General features: G+C 37.7%; 1 protein-coding gene across 1 annotated transcript in view; it reads right to left on the reverse strand.

Moving 5' to 3' along the window:
* LOC110574190 (chromobox protein homolog 3-like) overlaps positions 1-15464 on the reverse strand; it is a 73975-nt gene extending 58511 nt beyond the window's left edge. Inside the window, exon 1 of the mRNA XM_044916093.1 lies at positions 15336-15464. Within this exon, the coding sequence (XP_044772028.1) occupies positions 15336-15464 (129 nt within the window). The remainder of the gene's footprint in view (positions 1-15335) is intronic.
* Positions 15465-24213: the final 8749 nt, after the last annotated feature.

Raw genomic sequence — 24213 nt, forward strand, 5'->3', positions numbered from 1 at the left:
TGTCATTGAATGATCCACATCTTGTAATATGGAAAGACATGTGGCTATATCTATATGGATTCAATACAGACATGTTCACTATCAACATTTCATTTCTCTCTATATATTCCTTCTAATTTAGACTTAAAACTGGCTTAACATAGGAAGCTGAGTTTGCCTATAAGAAAGAAAAAATTTCCTCTTCCCTCCACGTCTATGTTTGAAAACAAATCTATTGCATAATGTGGTAAAACATAAATTAGATTGGGAATTGACCGGGTATGGATTTAGTTTCAGGTCTTTTTGTAAGTAGCCAATAATTAGCAGGGTGGCTATGGGCAAATTATTTAACTACTCTTGGTCTGGGTTTCCCTATTTGTTGAAGAGATTGGATTGGGTAACTTCTAAGACTTCTATCATCGCTGTGATTCTCTGACTCTAAAAATTTACTGAGTTAACCCTCTGATAAGCATATGGATGAAACAGAAATAATATTAGACATTATCTTTGCCCTCAAGGCCTTTGTGATCTAATCATGATAGAATGATAAGGTTAATATCACTAAGTTGCTAGAAAAAAGTACAAAATTAATAGATTCATCTGTATGCTGCTCTTACTTTATCTCCTAAGAGCTTTCGTGAAGAGCTCTCTCTTTTTTCTGAAATGCTCCTCTTACGGCTTCCAAGACACACCACTCTCTTGGTTTACCTCCTACTTTACCAACTGCTCCCCCTCACTCACTTTGCTGACACCTTTTTTCCCTCACTAAATATTTCTGTTCCTTGTCTGGGTCCTCTTCGATCTTTGCATACTTTCTCCATATATGATCTTATTGATACTCATGCCTTTAAATGTTATCTATATTTTGCTGATTCTCACATCTATGTTTAGCCTAGATTTTTCCTTTGAGCTTCTGGCTCATATTTTAAACTACCTACTTGATCTCTTCATGTGATTGGTTTATAGAAGCTTTGATTTTAACACATCTTATACCAAACTCTTGATTTCTCTCTGCTCTCTGTCCTCTTAATAAATATTAAGTCCATTTGTCTTACTATTGTTGTTCAAGCCAGAAATCTTGGACCCATTCTTGATTTCTTCCCTTCTTTCTTTTTTTCCTGGCCAAGGTATCAGTATATCTTGATAATTCTGCCTCTGACGTTTTCCTGTGACCGTATTTCTCTTTATCACTATTCTGCTATCTTGATCCAGAAAATTATTCTTTCACATTTGGACCATCACAGAATGCTAATTGGCGTCTCATGTCCACTCTTGTCATTTACAGTTCTTTTTCCAAACAGCAGCTGGAGTAATCTCCTTAATATGTAAATCAGATTATGTAAGACATCGCACCAAAGTCTGCACATTACTCTTGAAAATCAAAGCACTTTAGCATGGTCAATAAGCCTCTGAATAAGGAAGACTTTGACCAGCTCTATGGTTTCATCTTGCGGCTCTTTCCCTGGGCCTTTTCCTCAGACTCACAGCTCCACTAGTCTTCTTTAGTTCTGTGAATAAACCAGGTTCTTTTCTGCCTTAAAGCCTTTTTGCATTTTTCCTGCCCTCTGCCTGGATTACTTTTCCTTTCATCATTGTATGCAAGACTGATTCTTTCTTTCTTTTTTTTTTTTTTGACATTATTATGTCCTTTTTCATTAATTTTTTTAAATTTTTTTATTATGTTATGTTAATCACCATACATTACATCATTAGTTTTTGATGCAGTGTTCCATGATTCATTGTTTGCGTATAACACCCAGTGCTCCATGCAGAACGTGCCCTCCTTAATACCCATCACCAGGTTAACCCATCCCCCCACCCCCGCCCCTCTAGAACCCTCAGTTTGTTTTTCAGAGCCTGTAGTCTCTCATGGTTTGTCTCCCCCTCCGATTACACCCCTTCATTCTTCCAAGACTGATTCTTTCTCATCTTCCCATCAACTTTGTCACCTCCTTAGGAGGTCTTCTGGGGCATCTTGTCTAATATAGTCCCAGTCCATACTAGTCTTTATAACAGCATTTGCTACCCTTTTTCACTGCACTCATTACAACTTTAATTATTTTACTTATTTATTTATTTTTGTGGATAGCCTTTCTGAGGCTGACACCTACTTAATATCCAGTCCTATTTCTTCCTTATTAAGAAACCCTTGCTATTCTTTGGATGACCGTTGCACCGAAGTATACAAAAATACTTAAAAGCTCTCTTGTTGCTGGGAGTGGCAATGTGATACAGGTCTGGTCAATGAGTCATAAACTGATGATTTGTGGGGAAAGTCTTGCTTACCTGTACTTCTGGAGAAGTTCTTGCTCACAAATATCCTCCTACTTCTAGAACTCCTTTATGGCTCCCCCATGAAATGTAGATTTGATGCCTGGAGATTCAATAGCAATTGTGCAATCATGAGTAGGAAAGTCATGAACTCAGCTTGATGGAACAGAAAGAGAAGAGTCTGGGTCTTTGACAAAAAAAGCTCAAGAGCTATCATCTGTACCAGGCCTGGACTAACTAACTTTTATAATTTTAAACTTATACTCCATATGCTTAAGCCATTGATTTCCAGTTTTTGCTATTTGACTATCTAATGCATTCTTAAATGCAACTATACAAGAACAGCAACCATGACATCTTGTAGCCCTAACATCTTGTCAAATGCCTGATATACAATAAGCTCTTAATGAATATTTGTTAATTTAAGTCTAGATTTTGAAGCACAAAAACAACTACAAAAAAGTAAAAGCTCATCTTAGAGAAGAATATATTCAGCATATACGACAGAAATAATTTAATACTTTAAAAATATGCAGATTTTATAAAGCGATAGGAGAACCATTATGATTCCAGCAGATAAATAAGCAAAATATACAAAAACAACATTCACTTGAGGTAACAAGATTAATAAATGAAAGAAAAAATATTATGAATAATAAAAATAATAAAGATCAAAAATAATAAATTGGCATATTTATTTAGCAAAATATTTTAAAGAATTGAATGTTGTGAAATGCAAAGTGAAACTGATGCTTTAAATTCACACCTTTTATAGCATGAGCTGGTTCAACATTTTTGGAAAGAATTTTAGTGTTGCACATCAAAAACTCTAAAAGTTATTCCCTTTTTTTTTTTTTAAGATTTTATTTATTTGCAAGAGAGAGAATGAGAGACAGAGAGCATGAGAGGGGGAAGGGTCAGAGGGAGAAGCAGACTCCCTGCTGAGCAGGGAGCCCGATGCGGGACTCGATCCCGGGACTCCAGGATCATGACCTGAGCCGAAGGCAGTCGCTTAACCAACTGAGCCACCCAGGCGCCCCAAAGTTATTCCCTTTGATACAGTAATCCTTTTCCTGAGAAGGAAATTGTGACAAAGGACATCATGATTGCATCATTTTTATCATATGGGAAGAGAGGAAGGAGTTTAAATGTTCAGCTCTAGCAGAATGGCTATTCCTCAGCTTCTGTGAAATATTATGTAGCCATTAGATTTAACTATGAAGCCTTTGTAGAAATATAAAATTGATTACTCCAGGTACTAGCACAATTGAAGAAGTGAGCATCACAGTTTTCTCTTTGGCGGAACATGGATGACTGTGGGGAGGCCTCTATAGATACCATAAATGGTGCCATCTTTTAAGCAATCCAAGGTTTTTGGAATTGTCCAGGTTGGAATTGTAAGCCCCAGAATATGGGAGATTTGATTATATTGCAACCAGAGCACCACAGTAGCTTTGAAATTTGAGAAGATCTAAAATGTGATCACTATCTTGTCTAAATAATTCAGGTGCATGCTAATTAATTTTTCTTAAAATTACTGGCAGCAAGACATGGAGCTAGTCATGGCTGGGTCAGCTGTGGTGGATGACACTCTCTCGGTTTATTAGAAAGAGCTGGAATCATATTGATGATACCTTCCTCTGCCCAGTATTCCAACGGTGTTTAGTGTGCTGGAGATCTTTCCCCATTGCCTCCAGCCCAGTTATGCCCTTGACACTGACACATGTCAGGCAATCTAAGTAAGCCTGAGGTCCCAGGGTTGACAGTGCATGAATTCAATATAAAATGTCATCTAAATAACTAATACAGGTGGATTTGAAATTAGCATCTGCTTTCTCCATCATAAGAGTTTTGTGATCAATTAGGAAATAGCTCTTTCCTAATTAAACATTTGAGCAATTATTTTGGCATTGGCTTAGGTAGGCACTGTAAGTAGGCAATCTGGATAATTCAAAAGTCAGTCCTGATTTCAAACTATCCTAACAAAATCACTTACATAGCATCAGAAAATGTTTCCTACGGTGTTGATTGGCTTTGATGAAAACCTATCTATGAAGTTGGAAAATGTAGGAAGGGATGGAAGAAAAGAAAGTGGCTAAGTGGAATGGCTGAATTGCTGATTCTGTGATGTATGAATGTAACAAATAATTATCCAAATGGCTCTCTGTAGGATTCAATTCAGAGAGTAATCAACTCAACTCTATTTCCTTCCTCTGAGTTTTTTCCTGTTTTGTGTGAGCTCTGGTTCAGCTGAGATTGAGGTTATTCTATTCCAATTATTTATTTTATTTTATTTTATTTTATTTTATTTTATTTTATTTTATTTTATTTTATATTTATCACTTGAGCTCCTGTTTTTGTCTATACAAGTCAAATTAAATGGTTTTGGTGAAACTAATAAATTCCGTCCATGAAACAATTTAATAAAAACAGCTTCCATTTATTGAATGTCTATGAGGTACCCATCTTCTCTTGTGGATTATCTCAGTTAATCCTCACAATAGTTCTGGAAGCTAGATATTATTTTATATTATTATTACACATTTCACAGGTAAAGAGTCAGAGGCTCAAAGAGTTAAGCCATGACTTCTGACAAAGGACGCTGGTTTATCTGGTTCTAAAGACTTTGCTGTTTGAGTCACACATGCAGCCTTTTAAAAAAACTTTTTTTCTTTTTTTGAGACTTAGCTTTGCCTGTGCAGATGCAATTTTAGCTTTTTATTAAAGACAAGGGTGAAGAAGAGTTATTACACATGTATGGCATTTGCAGATCTTAGTATCTCTGGTTTGGGAAAGAATTGTAATGCTGCCACTCAATATTCCACCTACCTCTGGTAAAAGGAAGATTAGAAGATTGGAAAACTTGACATGACTTTGATGTGTTAAATGCTAAATAGTGCTGCACAGGATGAAAATTCTTTGGAAGAAGACCATGAGTATAACTATTTTTGCAGGTGTTTTAGAGCAAAAATCTGTTCACTCAGTGATTCCACATTTTTGGGAAGGACATAACTAGGAAAAATTTTAGTTTTTATTTTTTTTCCCAAGGAAGCATCATGAAAATGCCAGAAATATAGAGGTAATTATTTTGATCAAGCTTTTATGTTACTCATTATGATGGCAAAATCAATTTGTACTTTATAGAATCATTTGTCAAATAGCTTGGGAATAAGGCACGTTGGTAATTGCAGCAAAAGCGATTACATTTGGTTTCTTGATTAAGAAGGAAGAAAATGAGTATTACCCATTAATTAACAAAACTACAAAGAGTCTCAATTCAAATATACGCTTATTTTCTTGATGAATACAAGGTGATTTGACATTCATAAAATCCCGTTGCAGTCTGGGTAGAGAAGTCTGGACTTTCTCAATGTCAAGGGAAAATAAATTTAAGCTTTATCAGTAATTCATTCCATGAAACGCATAGGAAAAAATTCGGGGTTTTAAGAAAGAAAATGTTGATTTACCAGGACACATGGAATTACAGAGAAGGAACCCACATTAGAAATCTTTTACATAGTCTTGGAATATAGCTTTGTATTTGGCTATAATCCAAATTACAAACCTGTGTTTGACCAGATGACAACGAAGGTCATGACCTGAATCATCCAACAGATTGATTCAGAGAAATTCAGAAAAAGCTAGCCCTGCTAGACTTTGAGACATCCCTCAGCCCCTGAGTTGACACAAAGAAGCAGTAGATATCCTGTGACTGCTTGGGGGAGTCTGCTCCCAAATAAGGCTCATTTCTTTTAAAACCATGAAATAATTTCCATTAAGCATGTGAGAGTTCTTTTAGAAACTTTTTGTGTGGGTTATAGCTCATTTTCATTACTCTGTGTGTGTGTGTGTGTGTGTGTGTGTGTCTGTGTTTTCCATCACTCAGGACAATTCTTTAGAAAATCCACCAAATTTATTTGAAGTAACCAATTAATCCTTTGAGACGGAACAATTAATATGCAAATTGTCCCACATTAAAAGTCTCGGGAGGAATGAATTACACTGAAAATATACAGCCCTTCAGAAATTAAAAAAGACATTGTTTTACTGTCACAGATTTTCAAAATCCATGTGAATTTTCTTTCATGGTTCATTTTATTATCTCCTTGCCTAGAAGTACCAGAACAAATGGCCATGCCTGTCTTAAATGCATTACATCAGGATACTAACAGAAGGATATTAAACATGATAGTCATAGTGACCAAAGACCTGATGAGGCAAATAGCAATATACATAAATATGAATTCAGAACAGAATAATTACATCAAAAAGTAAATAATTATCATTGCCATTTCCTTTTCAGAAATGCTCACAGGGAAATGAAGGACTGAGGTCATTTTGAGAACATTACTGAACAGGCAACATCTTTACTCATGCATGCAAATTCTGTGGTACAATCAGGTTTTAAATGTTTTCTTCCTGACAACTGGATAATGTGAGGGAGGTATGAATATTGCCAATAAGACACCTTTAAAATAGTATCCGATACTCAGTGCTTTCTATCTACAATTTACTGCTCAGTGCTTAGCGTGTCATCCCAACCTCACCGCAGCTGTGTGAAATGGGAATTGTCATTACTGTGTTACAGGACAGGACCCAGAGGGCAAAGCGATTGACCTGGGGCCGCCCAGGTAGGAGGGCCAAGATCTGAGCCCAAAGACTGGACACAGGAGACCACGTTTCTGTGCAGTCTCTGAGACACGGGCCAGAAAATGTCATAGGCATTTTTCTGAGGTTAAGTAGTAAGCTGTTAGAAAATTAGAAAGATGAATATTGCTGTTTAGATAATTGTCATCATCGTTACTTCTTGCTATTATTATTCTAAATATGCAATAAGAAATACACAATAAGGATTAATGCACAAAAGCTTTGTTTTTCCACTGAGCTCAGAAAGTTTTAAATGTCATCAACTCATTATCTTACCTTAAATTTTCTTAATAAGAGATTGAAAGAAACAACATTTGTTCTAACAGTGTAAATGAAAAATATTGAGTTGGCTACATAGATATTGGTAGTGGATATTTATAAGAGAATTCAGTTAATTATCAACATTATTTTGGAAAACAGTTACTTTCCACAGAACTACCCAGTATTAGATTCTTTTTCTGTATACCTACCATTATTATTTATCCTTATCATTAACATTTCTATCATCATCATCATCATCATCATCATATTCATCTTTTTCCCCCAAATTCGAGACAACTGCTTGGAATCTATCCTTCAGGCAAAGACAATTTTGGTATATAGTATTAATTAATTCAATTAACAAGTGACGATTAAGCATGTATTCCATGCAAAACACTACATCAGATGCTTTGTAAGAATAATTTTAAAATTCTTTTCCCAGAGCCTACAATTTCATTGGGTCAATAAATCATATATATAATTATAATCCAAGGACTTTTCAGATGAGTACTTTGAAAAAGTACAGAATTACATAGGAGTTCATAGGCTATTTCCAAGGGAGAATTAAGGATAAGTAGGGGGGAGACCTGACAGTGGTCACTGAGAAGGGGGCTTTTAAGTTTAGCTGAATTTGAATTGAATTGTGAGAAGAGTAAGTTGTGTGTGTGTTTATGTAAATCTGTGTATTCTGTAACAGATTTGCTAATTTTTCCCTTAAAGATGGAACAGTCTCTTTTAAAAAATACTGTGCTAGACAGTCAGCTAGCACAGCTCAATCCATAGCTCTGCTGCTTCGTCACTGTGTGATCTTAGGCAAATTAGTATGTTCTGTTTCCTCATCTGTAAAATGAGGATGATGGTAATATCTATCTCATAGGGTTCTTCTGATAATGACATGAATGAACATGGGTAAAGCAATCATCACAATGCTTGGCGCTATGTAAAAGTAAACAACAAGGATTATTATTTAAGTAAGGGTAGCAAACTCTAATCAGTGGTAGGCACTTAGGATGTATAGGTATTAAGGCAAGAATTATTTCATATATTTTAGGGGCACCTGGGTGGCTCAGTCGGTTAAGCGTTTGCCTTCAGCCAGGTCATGATCCCAGGGTCCTGGGATGGAATCCTCCATCAAGCTCCCCCATCAAGCCCCCTATCGGGCTCCCTGCTCAGCGGGGAGTCTTCTTCTCCCTTTCCCCTGCCACTCTCCCGTGCTTGTGCTCTCTCACTCTCTCAAATAAATAAAATCTTTAAAAAGAATTATTTTATATATTTTAGAAATAGGAGAGAGGGCATTGCAAGCTAAAGAAACAGCAAAGGCTGGGCGCCTGGGTGGCTCAGTTGGTTAAGCAACTGCCTTCGGCTCAGGTCATGATCCTGGAGTCCCGGGGTCGAGTCCCGCATTGGGCTCCCTGCTCGGCAGGGAGTCTGCTTCTCCCTCTGACCCTCCCGACCCTCCCCCCTCTCATGCTCTCTCTCTCTCAGTCTCTTTCTCAAATAAATAAATAAAATCGTTAAAAAAAAAAAAGAAACGGCAAAGGCACAGATATGGAGAAGTAGGTCTTGTTTAACGCAACATTTCCATTTCGTTTTGTTTGGAGGAAAGTGTGTTTTTACTTTGGATTTCAAATAATTGCTATATCTTATTTATCATAAGACATATTTATAGGTCAAATAAAGAAAGAAGTTTTCTGAGGACTCATAAACATTAAATGTTGAATCCTACACTTTGCCTTAGAAGTCTGACATTTTTGTTGAGACGGTAAGAGCAAACATATCATCCCTGATATTGCCGACGTGAGTGGATAAAGAACTAGAGACAAAACAGGGTAGAACCCACTGAAACGTAATTGCTCTTTTAAGAGGATTAAAAGCAATCATTTTCTTCTGCTCTGCATGTTTATGTAGCAAAGAGGCATTACTATTCTTGGTCTTTCCAGAGAATAAAAACTATAGAACAATATGCCTGATTCCTAAAAGAAACTTTTCCTCTTTAGCAAGTATCCATCACTCTGATCATTTTGCCCATTCAATATTGTTAACCCAGGGGAAAGCGAAAGTCTGTTTCCAATCTTGTATTCCCAAAGCTTGTTAATTTATTTTTATAGGACTGCTCAGATTTTTATAGTAAAAAGCCACTTGAAAATCTCGTCTAAATACATTCAGGTGCATGCTAATTAATTTTTCTCCTGAAATTTGCACAACAAGAGAAACAGCTGGAGACAGTTTATTAACTAATTGAAAATCTTGAGCTTGGGAGATGCTGGGAAAAGAACAGAAGGGGAAACCAGCATGGGATGAAAGGAGACAAGTGTTCCTCCTGACAATGAGATATAGTATTTATCCCTTTGCCCATTGACTACTTCCTTTACAAAGCTTCTGGCTCAGAAATAGACTGGAAATTAAATTAGATCTGTCTCTTGCATGATGCTCCAGAATGATAAATTTATGTACTTTTTTGAGATTTGGTATTTGATGGTTGATACTGCTCTATTAGGTATTTCAGAACGCTTTGTTTCAAATGACACTCAACTCAAAATAGTTTAAGCAAAGAAGGGATAATTTATTGACTCATTTAACTGGGAACTTCAAGAGTTCTGATTTCAGGCATGGCAGGAACTCAAGTAATGTTGTACGGGTTCTATCTTGCTATATCTCATAACCATCCTTTGTTATTTGGCCTGGGTATACTTTCTGGCTGGTTTACTCTATGTGGTGGGGAAGGCAGCCCTCACAATCCCAAACTTAAATCCTTATGGACTATAGGAAAGGAAGGCCTGCAAGGGAAAGGAAGTCCCTCTCTCTAACATACAGATATAGAGAAGAACCTATAAGGCTGGCTTGTGTCAAAAGTCCTCTCCTCTATGATAAAAACCTTCTCAAACTTTAACACATACACATATCATACATATCACTTGATGAACTTGCTAAAATGCAGGCTCTAATTAAGCTTACTTTTACATCTGTTATATGGATAACTTAGTTTCCAAGGCCAGGAATTAATAAAATGTGCTTCATACCAAAGAAGGAGATGAATAATAACCAATGAAATAAATAGAAATCAAGAAACTGATGAGGCTATTACTTAAAAAATGATTTACAAAAATTAAAAATTGAGATACCTGAGTAATAAATTTAAGTCTCATGTAAAATAGCAATGACCTTCTTTCCTCCTTGGAATAAACCAAGAAGAAAACCGGGCATCTCAGTGTCATTCCTTAGTTTTATCCAAATGATAGTTGTAACAATTTACACTATGAGATTACACACAATCCCATTATATTTTCATAACAATTCTGGGAGGAAACTTATTTGCAATTCTGTGCTGTCAAATGCATTTGGGCCCCCTTACTCTGAGCAACAACCATTGCCTTGCTCTGAGGACCAGCAGTATAGCAGGTCAGGTCCCTAACTTGTTCCTATCTAGTGAGAGAAACCAGGAAACTTCCTCTTGTTTAATACTTGGTTGTTAAAATGGCTCTTTCATTTTGATTCCCTGTGTCTGGCCTGCCTCCACTTTTTGACCTTTCTTTTTACTGGCTTTGGATTTCAGAGATCAGATATTTTGGTTCTGACACTGGCCATAAATCTAGGCCTGTGTCCTGTGCTATTGGTTTTACTTGATAAAGTTTCCATCTCCTGAGTCTGTATCTGACAGGATCTGGAAAAAAATTACTTGAGTCAGCTTTGTCTCAATTGCTTCTTCTGGTTCCTTTTTAAATTCTTTAAAAAATCTGTTAGTCCTAATGTTGGTCACACCAGTTTGGATTCCAGATCCAACATATCCATGATTCATATCAATACTAATCATGATAATAATGATGATGAAAATGATAGCAAAAACAAACTTTCATTGTGTATTCTAGGCACTGTTATAAATACTTTACATATATTAACATAGTTCATTTTCTTAATAACCTTAAATTTGCAATATTATTCTCTTCGTTTTGTAGATGGGGAAATCAAGGCACAAAGAAATGAATTAATTTGTCCAAGTTCACAGTGATAAAAAGTAGTAGAGCCAGAATTTGAAGCAGGTAGTTGGTTATAGAGCTTCCTAATACCAAAGAGAAAAATATGCTCCATAGTATTTTAATATTAATGACACTAATGCTGATTGTTTATTATGTGTCATACTGCCTTTCCATAATGATGATGATAATGATAAACATAACATAGAACTATTTCGTTTACAAAATCATTTTTGTATGCTTTATTTCTAGAACAGTGTCTCTCACCTGGAGTATGAATATAGTTGGGGATTGGTATGGTGGGCATCACAGTCAAAAGACACATGTAGACCAACTGACTAACAGGGATCACTATTTAGAGGAGACATGCCCTGTGGGAAAGATTAGAGAAGGGGGCATCAGTTTTGTCTTTTAACTGGCAGACCATGCTCTCAGCAAAGGGAAGTTGTTGGGTAAACACACCTCTTTTTAAGTTAACATTTGTTGACCTTCAAGCAATTTATCAACATTTGTCCTTTCAGTCGTAAAGAATATTGTCGTGGAGAGACGTTCTAATGTATGCAATTTCCTAATGTTTTTGCACATCCAGGGGCATTTCAGTATTTTGTACTGATTGGCACCCATGGCCACTGTTCTGCTGGATCATTGCTTCATCCAGTTCTGTCCAGGCTGTTTGCCAGAACTATTTCATTAGAATTTCCAGAGGTGGTTCCAGGCATAGGTATGTTTCAAAAGCTGCCCCAACTAATTCTGATGAGCAGCCCTGGTTAAGAAACACCACAGTAGAATCATAGAACCAGAAAGACTTGGGCAAAGTGAATGAGCCAGATCTCAGAAGATGGATGACCTGCCATGACACGGTCACCAGCAGAGCTGGTGACAGGGCTCACTGCCTTTGTCTCCTGTTGGATACTATGGGTATTCCCAAGAGCAAGTGGGAGTAGAGTCCTCCTATCACTACTCTTCTCTCACTTTACCTTAGGAATGCCTGGAAAGAGCAGAGCTGCCAACTGGACTGATGTCTAGCAAATGTGAACAGAGAACAGCATACTCCTGCTCCATTTCAGAACAGATTCTGGTTCTTGTCTCAAGAGTGCAGCTCAAGTATTGATCATCCATCTGTGATTATCCAGTCACCTCCCTGGCCCATTCTCCTTCTATCCCAGTTTACCTTCTTGGAATGTGATTCCTCTCCTCCATCATTTTTGTGAAATATCTCATGTTTTCACCATAAATGTAGACCCCAAGGTAGGACGAAATCTATCCTGAATTGTTCTGTCTAGTTCTGAAAACCTTGCAGCCTGCTCAGAATCTGTGGTGTTTGCATTACGTCACACAGAGTATTTCTCATGGATAGATGGATCTTTTCGGTGAATTTTTCTTTTATTTTTCCCTGAATATAAATTAAAAGGAAAGTGGAGACATGCTTTCTCCTATATTTTTTACTTCCACATGCCACATATTAATACTTTGATAAGGAAGATCTGCCATGGGCAAAGAAAGAGAGAACATGCGTCTTTGAAATACATAATCTATTTCAGCTCTAAAATCATGTGACTCTCCACTTTTGCCTTCACCCAAGAGGCATTAAAAGACAAAATCTTCCAAAACTCAATTGACCCTAGAGCTGAAGGGGCAGGACACTCCAGCATTTGTTAGTATCAGGTATGTAGACTTATATTTAATCTGTTCCATAATTAATTATCCATAAGCCTTTGGAAATAGTTCATTATGACCCTAACATTTAAGTAACAAAGAAATGAGAACCTCCTTCCCCGATTCAATAGCACTGGAAGAGAGTGAGGATAAGGCGGATGGATAAAAGTCTGATCATTTTACCTAAGATTTCATATTAAGACATAAAAATTAGCATATAGGCTGCTGAAGATATCTTAAAAATCATATTATTAAAAAAATCTTATTATTTAAAAAAAGAAAAAGAACAAATGGGGGGAAAAGAGAGGGTTTTTTTCTCTAGCAGAATTACCTGAACAAGCATCTCACTGAAAACAATTAGACATGAGTATTGAAATATTTCATGTGTGTTGCTGAGTTGTAAGGTGTTTACTGGTGAGGCAGTCAGAAATCCTTAGAAGCCAGAACATCAGTGAATGCCAGAAACCTGTGAGGTATACATTTAAGCCACTCTTCTCTTGAGAGCACACAAACCCTGGTGACTTTGTGCTAACAATTCGTTGGTCACACAAGATGCAGAATATACTCACAAAGCCTAGTTTTAAACTTGAGATTCTAAAGCCTGATATTAGGAAAATAATAAGAAAGAAAAATATTTAAAAAGACAGTTGCTGAGAATTTTCCACTCCAGGTGAGAGGCTTTTCAATCTTATAAATCTAGGCCCTTCTACATCTAGGCTCACAAATGTTTACACATCCTTAGTGTAAGCATAAACTAGAAATAAATGTATTCCTCAGAAGGGAACATAAAGGGTCTTGCCTATCTAAATATTGCAGTCAACTCATGGGAAAAAAAGAATCCCTTGAAAATCTATAGCTATAATCCAACCCTCATACAGATAGGGAATCTAGATTCACCCTATATGTGCAGCAAACAACGAAACAAAAGACTTTAACTTGAGATTTCAGTGAAAATGGTCCTGGGATCGTAAGGCCCCAGAAAGTGCCTGGCAGAAGCAAACACAATTGCCTCAGGAGAATCTTTGTTTTAGGCCTCAAAATTCCCACAGGTCAAGATTAAGTGACACGGCATACAAACATCACAAAACACACCAGGACATACAGTACCATAAGTTAGAACCAGCAGAAAAACAAACCAACCCAAAGAGACTTTAAATATCAACACAGAATGTTCAAGAGGGAGTTGAAAGTATAAAAGGAGAACAAGAGACTTCTAAAATATTCTTTGTAGGTAGAAAAAGAAAAAAACCAGAACACTAAGAAGAGAAAAACAAAATCACTAAAATTTAAAGATGCATAAATGAATTCAACAGTAGATTTGACACAACATAAGAGAAAATTAGTGGAGTAGAAGATAAATATGAGGGAAAAATCTCCCTGGGATTCAGGAAAATGAAAAAAAATATAGGATTTTAAAAAATAAAAAGTGTGATATAATCTAATTGTGGGTTCAGAAATTGATAACAGGAAGACAATGGGGAAGAGTAGAATATTACAAGTTAATGGCTGAGAATTTTCCGGAATTGATCAGAGGTACCAATCCTTATATTCAGGAAGCTCATTAAATCCCCAACCATGGTAAATTAAAAGGAGTGCAAAACTAGACATTACATACAATTGTAATTGGGGGGGGGGGTGGACAGAAAGGGGACAGGGAGGGAGAATTTTTAAAAGCAGGAAAAACCGAAGAAAATTAAAAACGTAATTCAACTGGCATCTAAATTTTTAATAGCCAGGTATGCAGAGTCAAAATAATTGTCAAATTAGAACCCACTGAAACTATCTTTCAAGAATGAAAGCAACATAAGGATAGTTACAGGTAAACTAAAATTGTCAGAATTTGCCTCTAGTAGACCCTCACTAAAGAAAGTAGTTTGGGCAAAAGAAAAATGTTCCTAACATTCTAACATAAGGAATGGAGAGCAAAGAAATTGGTAAACCACTGGGTAATTCTAAAAGAATATTGAAAGTATAAAACAATAACAATAATGTTTAATTTCTTAGATTAAAAAATAGTATTGAAGTTAGGAACAATATGAAAATAATTCAAGGATGCTTAGAGCCTATATTTTGTTAAAATAAGTATGCATATTAAATTGTAGGGGAATGCTAAAAAAAATAGAAACATAGTGCATAGCTTCCAAGCAGGGAAGGAAGAAAAGGAATATAAAAATCTCATTCATTGAAAAGAGTTCAAGAAAGGACAGAGACGAAAACAAATAGTTCACATGTAAACTCAATATTATAGGAACAAGTCTACATATGTCAGTCATTATAATAGATATAAATGGACTAACTTTCCATTTAAGAGATAAAAATTGGCAGGCTTTATTTAAAAAGAAAGAAAGAAAGAAAGAAATCTATTTGGTAACAGATACACCTAAATCTCAGGTCACAGAAGAGTGGAAAGACTAGAGAAAGATCCAATTATTAGAACTTGAATAAATGGTAAAGAGTTTCTTCAGAAACTTACGGTAATTAAGACAGTTTGGTAATGGTGCCGGGATAGTCGAATAGGCATGTACCCCAGGCTCTGCACTCATGCCCCACTTGAACTCCGGAACCAGTAACCAAAAAGGCGGGAAAGGCAACGGTGTCAGGGATGTAAGTGTTTGCAGTAACATCAAGGTCAAGAGCAGCAAATTTACTGCTTAGCTGCGGCAGCAGTAATGTCCTCATCGGACCGGTTCTGCAATATGATGTTGGATGTTTTTCCTGGAACATTACCTGGAGCTAGGAATTCCGAGAACTACCCTACATCCTTAAAAAAACGAACTCCCTCCTGCTGTGATTTTGCACTCAGAGTCAGCTTCTATTACCAGTAACTAAGAATCCTGACTGATAGAAAAGGTGCCGTTTGTCACCGTACAAAGTTATTACAATATTATTGACTATATTCCCTGTGCTGTGCCTTACATCCTCATGACTTACTTCAAAAGTGGAAGTTTGTGAGAAAAGCAGGCTTTCATGAACTACTGGTGGGAATGTAGATTGGCGCAACCATGGAAAACGAGATGGAGCTTCCTCTAAAGATTTAAAAAAATAGAAATACCATACAACTCAGCAATCTCACTTCAGCAATTTTTGTTATCTGAAGAAAATGAAAGAAGAGAAAATCTCGCCTAGACGCTTACTTCAAGACTGTAAACTGGGACCTTGTCACTTTGATCTTTCCTGCAAAGTGGCAGCATGTTTTTGAATTCCCCCACTTTGCCATGATTTTATCTCCTCTATTTTCCAGCAAAATGTGAAAGATCAGGATCTATGCTCAGAACTGTATCAAAGGTAGGGGTGCTTGGTGCTTGGGTGGCTCAGTTGGTTAAGCATCTGCCTTCGGCTCAGGTCATGATCTCAGGGTCCTCAGATCGAGTCCCGTGTTGGACTCCCTGCTCAATGGGGAGCCTGCTTCTCCCTCTTCCTCTGCCGCTCCCCCTGCTTATGCTCTCTCGCTCTCTCTCTCTCAAGTAAATAAAATCTTTTAAAAAAGAAAGAACTATATCAAAGGTAAAAATAAACAGAGGCAAGCAATGCTTGTTTAATAAAAGGCCGACTTTGGTTTTCAGAACTTCATGAAGATGGTGTAAAAAGAAACTTCAGGGCGTCTGGGTGGCTCAGTCGGTTCAGTGTCCAACTCTTAGTTTCGGCTCAGGTCATGATCTCAGGGTCCTGAGATTGAGCCCCTTGTTGGGCTCTGCGCTGAGCAAGCAGCCTGCTTAAGATTCTCTCCCTCTCCCTCTCCCTTTGCCCCTCACCCCGCTCATGTTCTCTTTGTCTCAAAAAAAAAAAAAAAAAGAAAAGAAAGAAAGAAACTTCAACTGAGGAGGGCTGGTAATGGACATGGATCACCTTTGTATTTCAAAAGTGATATTTAACTTGTTTGGAGATTTTTTTTTTTCCTCCTCCACCTGAATTTTTTTCTGAAATTGAGTCATGTTTGCACCTAGACCCAGTATTAGTTTTCTTAAATAATTATTCATGTAATTCTTTGTTTAATGCCTGCCTCCCTGGAAGCCTGTAAGCATCAGGAAAGCAGGGAAAATGCTTGTCTTTTTCTCTCTAATGGTCCAGATGCCCAGCATACAGTAAGTGATCGATAAAAACATTCTAAGTTAAGTGAAAAATAGTGAATGAATGGAATATGATAGAAGCAAAATTTTTAAAAAATTTTTTACTATGCTATTGAAAACTTCTTCTTTCCTCAATTTTCCCTGTTTTCCATCAAATGACAAAACTGAAGACTGTTAAATACTTTGGAGTGTGGAAATTTGTAGTACTAGTTCTGAGCAGTATAAAAAATATCTAAAAAAATTAGTAAAATAATAACTTTAGTCTGAATGGTTTTAAATATAATGCCATAAAAAAACACTTGAAAAAATAACATATTTGGCATGACTGATTGGGAGTGAAGAATTATGTATTGTTTTTCCATCTCTAAACCAATCAAATGACTTTTGATTTACAGTTTTAAGATTCTCATGCAAAATTCAACTATTTTCACAACAAAATTGTTAATTAAGTGGCCTCAAAATGTCAAGATTTTACATCTCAAAAGGGCAAAAATTCTCAGGAATTTTTTCAGGAAGGCCATTAAATCTTTTATATTTGAATGGTAGATTTATCTCCAGAGCTTTCTTCTATTTGCCTATCTAGCAGTATCTGCTCTAACAAACTTGCCTTTCCTTGGGAATTACTCCTTTTCAGTCTTTAAATGACATTTCCACTTTCTCCCAGGACCTTCTTAATTAAACAATTCATCTGCCTGGACAGTGCCCATTTCTTCCTCTTCTAGACTAATAGCTATTTGGAACTTTTACTTAAAAACCTTTATGTAAAAGGGGATATGTAAGTCAGATCTGCAGTGGGTTTCCATGACTGACATTGTAATGAGTATATGTGATGGTGGGCATGATGGAGAAGAGATGGGTTAACCTTTGTTGAACATCTCTGTAGAGGGACTGCCTTCCATGTGGCTCCCCTAGATCTAGTCTCCTCGTTCTAGGTTCCTTCTCCAAAGCTCCATTCTTTCATACTTCCAGCTTCTGCCTGAATGAACAATCCTGAGCCAGCCTTCTATGGGGCCAGAGGCATCTGGAGCTTTCTCCATTCTTCTTGATCTATTTTTATGGCAAAAACCTGATGCATTCTTTTGCTAGGGCTGCTATTAACAAGTATCATGGACTGGGTTGCTTAAATAATAGAAATGTATTGTCTCATAAATCTGGAAGCTAGAAGTCTGAGGTCAAGGTGTCAGCAAGGTTGATTCCTTCTGAAGTCTCTCTCCTTGGCTTGGAGGTGGCTGTCTTCTTCATGTAGTCTTTCCTCTGTGCTTGTCCATGTCCTAAACTCCTTTTCTTATAAGGACCCCAGTCATAATGGATTAAGGCCCACCCTAATGACCTCATTTAATCTTAATTACCTCTTTAAAGATCATTTCTCCAAACACAGTCATATTCTGAGGTACTGGGGGGTTAGGACTTCAACATAGGAATTTGGGGGCAACATAACTCAGCCCATAACACTCTATCTGTATCTTGCTACTCTGGGCTTTGAGAGTCTATTTGTGAATTGTAAAAAAAAAAAAATCAGAACATTTGTTGTTTCTTCTGTCTTTGCCTTCATCATAGAACAATCCTAATTTTTGTTGAGAAAATTAGCGTAAGATTATGCCTAAAGAAAAGCACATGGGTTACTATTTTAAGACAGTATTTCACTACTTCCTAAAATTAATGACCTCAGTCACATAAGTGCTAATGGTGTCAGTTTATGCAAGAGGAAGCAGACCTACAGAAAGTTTAGGTCAGTTGCACAAGGTTAGTGTGACAGGATTGCGAGGGAGGAATGTCTGTCTCTAACACCCAAGCTCCAATTATAAAAGTGACTGTTCTCAGTTTAAATTGGGCAAAAATGTTTCAGTATGCTTATATGCTCTTATAGTCTCATACTGCTCATAGTTAATGGAAGAACAATATCAAAAGAGTAAAAGGGTGGCTTTCTCTAAAATTGGCATAGTAATAATTACTCCATGGTAGGGTCCTCTTACTGCCACAAGGTAGCCAGTGAAGAATATAACGAACCTCATGATTCTGCCTTGTGGTTCTAAGGCCTTCCAAAGAGCGGGATAGAACAGGGTAGGATAGAACGCGTTTCCCCTACACTGATTGGAGCAGAATCCAGTCCACTCAGATCCCTAGGCTTTAGCCCATTCCTGGGAAAGAAGTACCAGCCACTTTATACCCAATATCCCTTGCCATGTTTCTCTACTCCTTACAAAACCATACCAAGAAGTGACAGAGGCATTAGGTATATAAGCTATTGGGGTAGAAAATAATTTCAGTAAATGTAGAATTATTTTCCACATTCAGGGAATGTTTTCCTGTGCAGAAAGGAAAAGGAAAATGACCGATCTAATAATTTTGATGATGATAATCATAATGACAATGAAATGGTGGAAATTATTACCATGTGCTATGTTTTGGGCTTTGCATATAATTCTATTAGTGAGTTAAAAAAATGATCTTGACAGACCCATTGAAATGGAATAAATCACAAAATTAATTAACTCTGTTTGTTGTTATTCCTGGCAGATTTTATTTTTAGATTTTATTGGTAAAAAATAAGTAAGTTCATTCATAACCAAGTAAGTTATTTATGTGAACTCCAAGTCACATAAATTACTTGTGTCTTTCTTTTGGAACAATGAAGAAAATGTCTGTTGCTACTTTATTATTACCTTGTTAATAATTAAATTTTAAGCCAGGAGGTTGGAAAGAACACTTTACTGCAGTGATTTATTTGCTAGACCAAAGGCTACAGGGAGAGGAGTGTGAAATGAGGGTGAAATGGGAGAATGTGGGACTGAGCCTGGGGATTCTGAACCAAGAGCTGGAGGTTCTGGACTAGTAAGGAGGGCTTGAAGGCTTGGGCTCACTTACATAACAACAGGAGAGGAGAGGGGGTGTACAAAAAGAATTATTGTGGAGGCATAAGATGTGTTCACCATCTCCAGCATAGATGAATTAAAGATGGGTTTAAATTGCAGGTTTTAATTTACTTCAAAGAATTTTTCTAACATGAAACTTGCAAATAACTCTGATAACAGTTAATAAAGGAAAATATTCATTTAGCCAGTGTTTGTTGGGTGTCTCCTTTGTGTCAGCCCAATGCATGCATCAACAGATAAGAGAGTCATTGGCCTTATTTTATCTTATAGTTTTGCAAAAGCTGCATAATCTTCCTGGATATCCTAATGAATAGGATAGAGGTCTTCAATTTGATTATTACTCTGGAATTTCTACTTTTGAATTAAATCAAGAAGGGAATTTGCCCTGTTCTCTGAGGTTTGCTGCTATTTTTGAGGTATAGAAGAGGAGAACCATTTTCTCCAACCCCACCAGGGACTGTGGACAATAGTGCCATTCACACTGCCCCAAGTTACAGGAAGCTTTTAAAAAGAGCTCACTTGGGACACAAAACATCAGAGTTAGGACAAATACCTTGCTTTTTGGTGAGGTTGAGCAGCCATTTCTTATGCACCAGAGGGCCAGTGAGCTGAAGAAGAAGAGCAGAAGACTGACAAAGGGAAGAATAGAGGAAACCCTTACTTTTGGTGGGGTTCTCGTCCCAGTACTTGTTTAATGCCTTGGATCCTAGCTTGTTCCTGGGTCTCTTTCCTTCGTCCTCCCTCCCTAGAACCACAGTTCCCATGACTGGTCATTATTTCCTCCCACGAGTTAGGTCCCTCTGATGCCACTGCATCGCAGCTGTGGGTTTGCTATCTGCTGGCACAGTCCCTGACTTCCTCCTCCGTCCTACGGAGGTGCAGTTGCTGCCTGTGTTTCTGCCCTTGTTTGGTAAAGGAGGATTTAGGGAATAATCCTTAACTCATCAGAGCCCTTCCCCTTTTCTACTCAGTTTGTAAAGATGCTGATTCTGGCTCAATGGGATTGTGGAAAGATTAACTGTGATTAATGATTACTGTGTGGGCAAACCATAAAGTTAGAAGCTATTTGTATTGGTTGAATAATAAATTCACTACGTTTACCTTTTAGAACTGTGTAAGATCATGGGAAGCAAGAATGCTAGTTGGAATGTCAAGCAGAAATTGGGAAATGACAAAGTATCTGTAATAGGAAGAACCACCTGTCAAGGCAGGTAAACTGAGTAGGTGGGTGCAATTGGGCACATGGGTTGATGAAGATCATCTGATGCTCACTCTGGACACAGGGTCTGAACGCTGGACCCACAGGCCAACTTGTGTGTCTTAGAAGAATGAGTAAATATTGAGAGTAAATATTTGCGAAAATCTTTTTAGGATGGAGCAGCCCCACGGTCTGCTCCCTCTCAGAGTTCTGTGAGGAGCCAGGGTTCCATTCTCTGTCTGCTTGAGCCCAGGAACTCTGCTCTCCTGGGACCTGTCCCGCCACCCTTGGGGGTCTCTAGGCTTTCACAGTTCTGAAGTCTAAGCTTTATTTTGTGCTCTGGTTAATTAGAGGTGGAAAAAAAAAGGCAAAGGCTTCAGCTTTTCCTTCTCCGCTCCTCTAAATAGCCTTGGGGCCAAACTTTCCCTTTTGGAAGAAGGAGAAAGGAACTTTAGAGTTTTGAAATGCAAATCCAACTCACTTTGCTTGCTGCATGCAATACTGCCTTAATACTTGAGTCTCCTGTCCCAACACTACCTCATGGTCTTCCTATGGCAATTTCCCTGCTTGTACACTGGACTTTAATGTATCAGACTAGTTATTATATTTTACTTATTGATTCATTCAATTTAAAAACAAAAATATTTTTAAACAACTATATTAGATGAATAAAAAAGTAAATATTGTTCCTGATTTTAAAGAAGGAAACTAACAGATGAACCAGTAAGTGACATAAAGTGGAGGATACAAAGGTCATTTAAAAAAAAAAAAAAGTACGTATAGGGCAAAACAGAGGCAAAAGGAAGAAGGGTCAGGAACCATAGTTAAAATGATCTTCAGGTGAGTTTTTATAAGTCCCCTAAGTCAACCTCAGTGTCCACTGAGCCCTGGATTGGGGCAAGGCCAGGCCAGACTTGGTTCCCATAACAAAGTCTCCTGTCTTCTGGGATTAATTGTTCTTGTCTACAAACTAGCAAAGAAACATCACTCTAAAGTATTTGGTTATCTTCAGTTTGAGGCTTTAATTAATCAGTTTTTGCTGATTTATCATAATCTGAAGCAAGTGCCAGAAAGACACCATAGTAGAATGGAGAGGCACATTTCTTTTCTCAGAATTCACAGAAGTTTGAAAGGTACAAAGAGGCAGCTTAGAACTGGGTTTTGTTTAATTAGGCTTCATCAGTTTGAGAATAAGATGCCTCACTGCTATTAAACACAACAACAAAAGTCTCACCTGCTACTGGCGTTTTTAAGAAACTGTCATTCAGCATGTTTGGGGGAATTGACATTGGGTTTCATTTTCTGCACGTCAGCACCTGTGCCTCTAAGGGTTTTCTGGCGATTAGACAGTCACAGTGGCTTTGCTGAAATAGTTTTTCAATCAGGTATTGACTACCAATATTACCAATATTATATCCTGTAATAGTCCAGCTATTGCTTATAGAAAAGAAAATCATCAGACCCTGAGATTGGGAAGTAGGTCGTATTTTCAAACATCTGATGCATTTGGCCTCAACATTTTTCCCTGAGTTTGGCAAAGCTTTTAGAAAGACAAAACCAAGGTTGTCATAAATAGGCAGATGGTTGTCAGTGGCCCAATAATAAGAAGTTTTAGGTCAAGAGCAAACTCATCTTGAAAATTTTTCTCAGTGTTCCTCAACAGCTAAGCTTCCCAAAGAGAGACCCTCGTGGACAATTTTAAGAGTGGATTGGTAGAGAAGTTTTATTATTATTATTCAAATGCTAGCCTCTTATTTCACCTTCATGTGAACTATATGGTAGAGGTTGTATTATCTCTCTTTAATGAATGATGAATTCAAGAGCAAATGAAATCGGTGGCTTGTCCCGTCTCAGACAGGTGGCATGGGGCAGACCTAAGATTGGAATACACCAAATCCACATGCTTTCCATGATACCACTCCAAAGTTGTTCAATGGATATTGTAGGCTCCTTGAAAACAAATGATTACTTTTAGCATTCTGCTTCCTCATTCTACAAAATATTGCTCTGGGAGTGGATGGTTTGATTACCTCGATTTATGGCACTATTCTCTAGAGATGTGTAGGCAACACTACCAAACAAAAGCCAAAATACAAAACTAGAAAATCCCACTGACTAACATTTAATGGCTTTAGAATAAAGTATTCTCAATGACTTTGAAGGATTGGATTTTACTCTACTTACAAGTTATGAAGTTAGCCCCCCCACAGTTCCATAGGGGCTGGTGGAAGACACGGATTCCTCAAAGCAATAGCAGTAGCCAGAGCATCAGTATTTTTCATGCCACTTCTCCAGACCTCAATTCATACTGGGTGATTCCAAGAGGGCCAGGTAACACCTGTGTATGCCCTGGGTCACATTACAGGAGGGAGCCTTGAGCATAGAAAACCTAAATCTTCCACAGTGGGTAGTAAGCATGCCCGCCATTGACTCCAGAGGGAGACGCTATTTCTATTTTCCCAAACTATTCATGATACAAACATCCTTGAAAAGGTAGTCCATAACGAAGGACAGGTAAGCAGCTTGCAAAATGGTAAACAAAGTCCACAGAGAATTGTCTCCCAATATATATTCTCCTCCTTTTATGTTAAGAGGATTCTGCACTCCAGTCCAATGTATGGGAAGGGAGGTTTTCCCCACAACATCCAACAAGGAAGTAACCGACACCAGCCAAGTGCCCTCCAATTCAACTCAGTTCTCACACCATCTACCCGGAGGTGGCATCAGATTCCACAGTGAAAGGGCTAGTCCCACAAGACTGTCCCTGCTTCAGATGCCAGTTGCAAGCCCAGGTTGTAACCCATGCTTCTGACTGGCTGGCTATAAACCAGAGGTTCCTATAACTCCCTCCTTGGATTAGATTAATTTGCTAGAATGGCTCACAGAACTCAGGAAACCCATTTAATCACTAAATTACCAGTTGATTACAAAGGATATTAAAGGATACAAATCAACAGCCAAATGGAAAAGATGCATAAGGCAACGTACATGGGAAGGGCACAGAGTTGTCATGACCTCTCCAGCTGCTGGCAGCACCTCCACATGTTCACCAACTCAGAAGCTCTCTGAACCCCCTCCTTTGGGATTTTTATGGAGGCTTCATGACATAGGCATGACTGCTTAAATAAATTACTGGCACTGGTGATTGATCCAACCTCCAGCTCCTTCCCCCCCCTCCCCGGATGTAGAGTAGGATTGAAAGTTCCAATCCTCTAAAGACAAAATCAGAGAGGGAGACAAACCATAAGAGACACTTATTCATAGGAAACAAACTGAGGGTTGCTGGAGGG

The sequence above is a fragment of the Neomonachus schauinslandi genome, chromosome 6 (genome assembly GCF_002201575.2).
Source record: "Neomonachus schauinslandi chromosome 6, ASM220157v2, whole genome shotgun sequence".
NCBI classification, from domain to species: Eukaryota; Metazoa; Chordata; class Mammalia; order Carnivora; family Phocidae; genus Neomonachus; species Neomonachus schauinslandi.